We start from the raw sequence: 6,114 nt of genomic DNA on the forward strand, positions 1-6,114 counted from the left end.
TCGATGCGACGCTGCTACGTTGTTCATTCAAAATATTGCGGGAAAAAAGAACATCAATGCGGAGATGATGTTGTTTATGTCAAAACCGAAACCAAACCGTTCACACAGAATGCATATCACATTTTCTAGAGGGGCGTCTATCACAGTTGCACTCGCGTCTCGCACAAGAGAGCCGCATGTTTAGAAAGCCATGGAAAAATTATGTAAGTTCTTAATATTCATGAATCCAGTAGCTCATTAATCCTTGGTGCGTTTTATATTGTTCTTATTAGTAGAATTCGTATCATTATTATCTTATCAGTATTTTTGTTAGTTTTTCCCCAATTTTTTTTTTTTTACAGAAACACTGAATGACCAAAAAAGCACCACCACCAGTCTGAAGTTCAGTTAAAATGACTAATATGCATTCATACATGGTTATCGAGTTTTAATTCTAATTACTAAAGTTCTATCATTAAATAATATTGATTATCATATTATAATGCTTGACTGACTGATGTTAAGAGTGTACCTTCAGATATTTATAAAACTGTGCCATTTTACAAACAAACATACATACATATATATATTTATTTATTTATTAGTCTGGCGAGTAGCCAATGGCGATTCAATTGCCAAGGTGTTCGTAGAGGGCTGTGGGCAAATAGTTGATTGCTGACCAGTTAACAAAAACCATGGCAACAAGCTAGCCACTCTATAACAGGTTAATCTTTAAGCTAAATTAACCTAACAACTAACAAACAACAATCCAGACGCATCCCATAACCTAATGTTAAATGATTGAACATTCATGGATTTTATGTGGCTGAAGTTACAAGATGAAATTCAGGGTTTGACAAGAATGGATCCAGTGACTCAGAGCAAGTGCATGATGTAGATGAGGATTTGTTGAAATTCCAAGAGCGACTTAATACAATAGTTTGGTTCAAATTAGAGATAAATATATTATAGACAAATATTAAATTAATAAACGTTTAAACTTACATACACAGAGACACGCAGAACATGCAGGATTCATATTTAAATAATATTTTTGCGACTTAATATTTAGATACTAGTCCATATCGCGACTCTATTTAAGTGTACTGACCTACTTTTGATTAATTCATCCAAACTTTGACAAATTCCGTGACATTCTGCATCATACAGTAAATTCCATTTATATGACTGGATTCCGCGATTCCGTCCACATTTTCTGAATCGCGGAAATCATAGATAACATTGAGGTGCTTTGCAACTTCAGTGTAACGTTAGTGGATTGTGATTTATTGCAAATTAAGCAACGTCTGCTGCTGCCTTACCTTTGAGAGACAACTGATGCGTGATCACTGAAGCAGCTCCAGTTAGCAAGCGCTTTCGGAGTGAGAGTGAATTCTGCATTGATTGGTCGGACTCGTGACTCCCAACAAATCAGATGAGCGGTGGGCGGAGACTGCTTTAGGCCACAGAGTGGTGAGTTCTGACAGGCTGCATCAGAGCCAAATAGCGCGTTTCAAAATTAAGTTATTTTATCGGCGAATCGATTTTGAAAATGACCGATACCGATAATCGTAAAAATGCTTAATATCGGCCATGCCGATAATCGGTCGACCCCTAGTTTTAGGTAGGCGTGGTTGACTTAACTTTTATAAAGAATATCTCTTTGGATTTGAGACTTTAGTCTTTGCAACTTTACAGATCTTCTTTATGCACCAAGAGTTTGTAACACTCCAAAGAGAAAGGAAAAATTGAAATCGCATAATATGACCCCTTTAAACGACTGCACATTTACATTTAATGAGTCCTGAAATCCATCCTGCAATGTTGATGTTTCAATCGTGTGGTGCCTCCTGCAGGTCTCTTTATAAATAACAAGCAGTTTTCTTCTGTGGACTGAATATCATCATCCAACAATGAGAAAGTATTTAGTAAATGAACGTAGCCAAAATCGTATTGTTTACATCATTTGAAGCGCTTGTCCTTTATAAGGAGGAAGGTAAAGAAACACCCAACAAACAAAAAGATGCCACTTTATTCCTGTTTTCCTCTCATTGCAGATAAAGTGCAGTTCCCGTAAAAGCTCTCTTGAGCTAAATATATACTGTAGATACCTGTGAGCTGCACTGATTCTGCCTAGAGACAGAGCTGTATCAGATTCCCCTCAGCAAATATAACTTTATTTGCAACATAAGACGTAAAATGCCTCATACGCATAAAAAAAGTTGTTGTTGTGGTTTTATTTTGCCGCAAAGCCAACATACATTTAACGTTAACCCAAATTTAAACTCAAATCAAATACCCAAAGCTACATATTAACAATGTAAAAAAGCTCAAACTTTCCAGCTGAAGAAGATCATTCTGATTTTGAGAACCAATGCAAATGAACGACTTACACTCAGAAGAAATTTGGAGTTCAAGGCAAGCCTCATTTTGTCCATTATGACTGTAGCATGATATTAATAAAAAATACTCAGCACACTGAATTATGAGAAGGTAAGGCACAAATACACTGATAAATTGAGTCGGGCGGAATAGTTTTTTTTTATACAAACGAGTTTTATAATAAGACATTGTGCACCAAGAACAATGAGAGTGACTGTGACACCTGTGGCTTTCAAATAAAAGCAAGAAAAAACACCTAAATAAAATGTGGTAGTTCATATAATTACAGACATAAGGAATAACTAAACAATATTCAAATTCACAACTAGCCAATGTAAAGTTCCTCTGCTAATGTTAGCGCTTAACGTTACCTTTGCTCGTCCGGCCTCTAATTTTCTCTGCCTTTCATCCTGATCCATTTCCTGGATCAAGGAATTTCATGGGAATGAAGGAAACACTCAAGGGGACGCCAGTCTGAAACTGTGTTTCTGTAAATCTCCTTAAACGAATTTTTCGCAATGTTTTGTGAGTTCAGAGATTTTCCTAAGGAGTAACTGTCAGTGTAGTTTCAACATGGCCGCGAAGTGTGTTTGTCCCCGCCCTTATCGGATTGACAGTCTGCGAGAACCTATTAGAACAAAGGATGTGAACTTGCCAGCCAATGACATTTCTTGTTGCAGAAATACGCCTGCTCTTTTCAAAACGCCCTCCTTTAAATGCATTGGGCCCGAATGACCAATTAGAAAGCGTGTGCAAGCATGACCCTTTGATTGACAACTTCTAGAGCCTATTGCGGAGCAGGATAGAGAGAAATGACATCCTACGTAGGCTCTGTATTTGTTGTGGTAGTCGTGTTTCCGATAGTGGTTGTGATTGACAAATGAAAGACGCGGGTAAAAGCCCGGGTGAATAAGATTAACCAGTAACAACGGTTAGTTGTTTTCTTCACTAATAATATAAGGCAAAATTTCATAATTTGTAAATGTTATGCCAATTTAATGTAACACATTTTGATAATATAATATTATAAGTACGAAATAATAAACAGATTATAAAAATATAAGATAATAAATATAATCATTAACTTTTATTTGGAGTATAAGGTATACAATACAAATATATACAATTATGTAGAAATATCAATTCCACATAAAAAGTAATAAGTATAATAATTATTTTATTAATTATCCCATATTTATGTTATATTATTCAAGACTACAAATAAAACATAATGCTTTTGTTTTTATTATTATTTTTTAGAACGCTCTACTATGGGTCCACCATAAACAAAAGAGCCTCTGTCTGGATTTCTAATGTAACTTAGCAACTTGAGGGTTGGGCAAAGAACTCTGCAACACACAGATATGTTTTGACAACAGACAGGCTTCTACAGCAAACATGGACAATAATTAAATAAACGAATGTACAAAGTGTTTTTAAAATGGCAGACCCAGTGGTTGACCAAATGACAAGGCTCAGATTGAAAATGTTGGAAAAGGTAAGTTGGTTTAATGTGATATTTCTCAGTTATACATAACTGACATGATATATTAAACCTTTCTCTTTTGTTTACGACATACAATCATGAGACCAAACTTGTCAATTAAAAGATGTATTATATCATCTCTTTGCTCCTTTTTAGAGACTGGAGAATGAGAGAAATGACAACATTGAACGAGAAGGTTCAGCGTTTTCCACAAGTACACAGGCAGCAGTTATTGTTATGAACTCCACTGTTGTTGTTGTTGTTTTTTTTTAGAATTTTGAGAGTAGTTTAGGTACAATATACATGATTGAAATGATTTGTGTTTTGCCTCTCTGGGTGAAATTCTGTCCTGAAAAAAAAAAAAAAAAAGTTGCCAGACAGAATGCCTGTTTTCTATAGTAATCCTCTCAAAGGTTTATAAATGAATCCTATCATGGAATAAAAACAAAAACAGCTGAGCATGCCAAAAATGCAGAATACAACATATATGACTAATGTCTTATATTTTGATTCCACAGGAAGTTATGATGGGCAGGCAGATGCATTACACAGCGCTCTGAGACGGAAGAGAAACCTCCTACAGAGACTGAGGGTATGTTTCACAGAGATGATATTAAAAGCTTCTTTGCACATAAAGAGTATCTGTTTAGCTTTTTAAGATGATTAAACCCAAGGCAATCTTGAAGTGTCATGTAATAGTCAATAGAAATATTTTATCATGTAAATCACAAATATTAGTGTGCATTTGAGTATGTTTATATGCATTCACCAGGAACAGCATATGATGGAAGATCTGGGAAGGCCTCACACATGGGGTGGATCTCATAGGCAATATCATTATCAACCTCTTCTTGGGCCACTCCAACCTGTACCTCCCATCCACATCCACCAAACTACACCACCTGCACCTCCACCTCCTCCTGCCCCTCAGCCCCCTCAAATCATTCAACACACTGTATGAAACGTTTTCTCACTTTTAGTTATACTGGTTTAATCATACACAGAATATCTGCATTTACTATTTCAGTTCAATTAAATGGCTTTATAGCTGTTCCGAAATATACAAGTACATAACCAATTTGTGTTTGTAGAGTATGTGTCTGTTACAATGCTTTGTTGCAGGCACTCTTCTAATAACTTATATTTCTCCTTCCACAAGGTTCCTCAACAGCCAGCCACCATTATCCAGCAGTTACCACAGCAACAGCCTCTCATAGCACAAATCCCACCTCCACAAACCTTTCCCTACAGATCAGGAAGTATTAAAGAAGGTATACATCAAAAGCAGAAAAAAAGTTATTGTATACTAAGACACAAAAGCAATAAATAATAGTGACATTTAGGACATTTAAACCTGTACTTTCCAACGAAAGACTACTTACAAGACTATAAGATTATTGTTTAACAAATACACTACTGTTCAAAGGTTTGGGACTGAAAGATTTAGTTTTTTATTTTGCAAGGGCAAATTATTTGGCAAGGACAAACAGATCAAAAGTGACAGTAAAGACATTTTATAATGTTACGTAAGACTTCTATTTCAAATGCTGTTCTTCACACTTTCTGTTCATCAAAGAATCCTAAAAAATACAAGTATAATAGATTTCTGAAGGATCAGGTGACTGAAGACTGGAGTAAGGGATAAAAATATAATTTTTAAATAATACATATTTTTATTTAGAATAAAATATAACAAAAAATACATGATTGATATATATATATATATATATACATATTATTTTACATGACTGTTTTTGACTGCATTTTTAAATAAATACTATAAACTTTAATAAATAAGAATCTTCTGTTAAAAACAGAGAAAATCTTGAACAGTAGTGTAGCTGTGATTGAAGTTGCATGCAGTAGCTGATAAGAATAAAGTACTACATGGAGTTTAAACTACACTTCAAGATTTATGCTAGGCCAAAAGTTCTCTACTTTATTATTCTGATGACAGACATGGTGGAGTTGATGCTCATGCAGAATGCACAGATGCACCAGATCATCATGCACAATATGATGCTGAAGGCTCTTCCAACAATGGCCATATACCCAGGAGATTTATTTTTTTAAATGGTGGGTGTTTACGCAGTTGGCTAGAAGCAGTGCTGATTGGGGAGAACGGAGGTGCGCTCACTCTATTGGTTAGTAAAACTGCAACTCAAGGCTGGCAGTCATGCATATGCTCTGGAACAGAGTAATATCGCTTCCACATCGCAGGCTTTGCGATTAGGAAATCGCAACGTCTCAAATCGCGATTTTGATTC

The 6,114-nt window shown here is 35.5% G+C and overlaps 2 protein-coding genes across 2 annotated transcripts in view; one reads left to right on the forward strand and one right to left on the reverse strand.

The window, feature by feature from the left end:
* The window catches only part of LOC107743407 (pericentrin-like), a 49,762-nt gene extending 46,826 nt beyond the window's left edge, over positions 1–2,936 (reverse strand). The window contains exon 1 of the mRNA XM_016556662.1: positions 2,733–2,936. Coding sequence (XP_016412148.1) covers positions 2,733–2,780 — 48 coding nt within the window. The 5' untranslated portion in view covers positions 2,781–2,936. The remainder of the gene's footprint in view (positions 1–2,732) is intronic.
* A 720-nt stretch (positions 2,937–3,656) lies between these two features.
* Positions 3,657–5,920, forward strand: LOC107743497 (uncharacterized protein C21orf58-like). The gene is made up of 6 exons (XM_016556768.1): positions 3,657–3,859; positions 4,004–4,061; positions 4,366–4,439; positions 4,620–4,802; positions 5,007–5,118; positions 5,805–5,920. The coding sequence occupies exons 1-6, from the start codon at positions 3,803–3,805 to the stop codon at positions 5,918–5,920; spliced, it is 600 nt and encodes a 199-aa protein (XP_016412254.1). The 5' UTR covers positions 3,657–3,802.
* Positions 5,921–6,114: the final 194 nt, after the last annotated feature.

The sequence above is a fragment of the Sinocyclocheilus rhinocerous genome, unplaced genomic scaffold (assembly GCF_001515625.1).
Source record: "Sinocyclocheilus rhinocerous isolate Xijiao unplaced genomic scaffold, SAMN03320098_v1.1 scaffold2596, whole genome shotgun sequence".
NCBI classification, from domain to species: Eukaryota; Metazoa; Chordata; class Actinopteri; order Cypriniformes; family Cyprinidae; genus Sinocyclocheilus; species Sinocyclocheilus rhinocerous.

Bases quoted from the DNA above. Each gene is read 5' to 3' on its own strand.
- LOC107743497 (XM_016556768.1), top strand. From the start codon at position 3,803: ATGGCAGACCCAGTGGTTGACCAAATGACAAGGCTCAGATTGAAAATG. The intron at 3,860-4,003 runs GTAAGTTGGTTT...GCTCCTTTTTAG, and splicing joins GATTGAAAATGTTGGAAAAG to AGACTGGAGAATGAGAGAAA. The intron at 4,062-4,365 runs GTACACAGGCAG...TTGATTCCACAG, and splicing joins AGGTTCAGCGTTTTCCACAA to GAAGTTATGATGGGCAGGCA.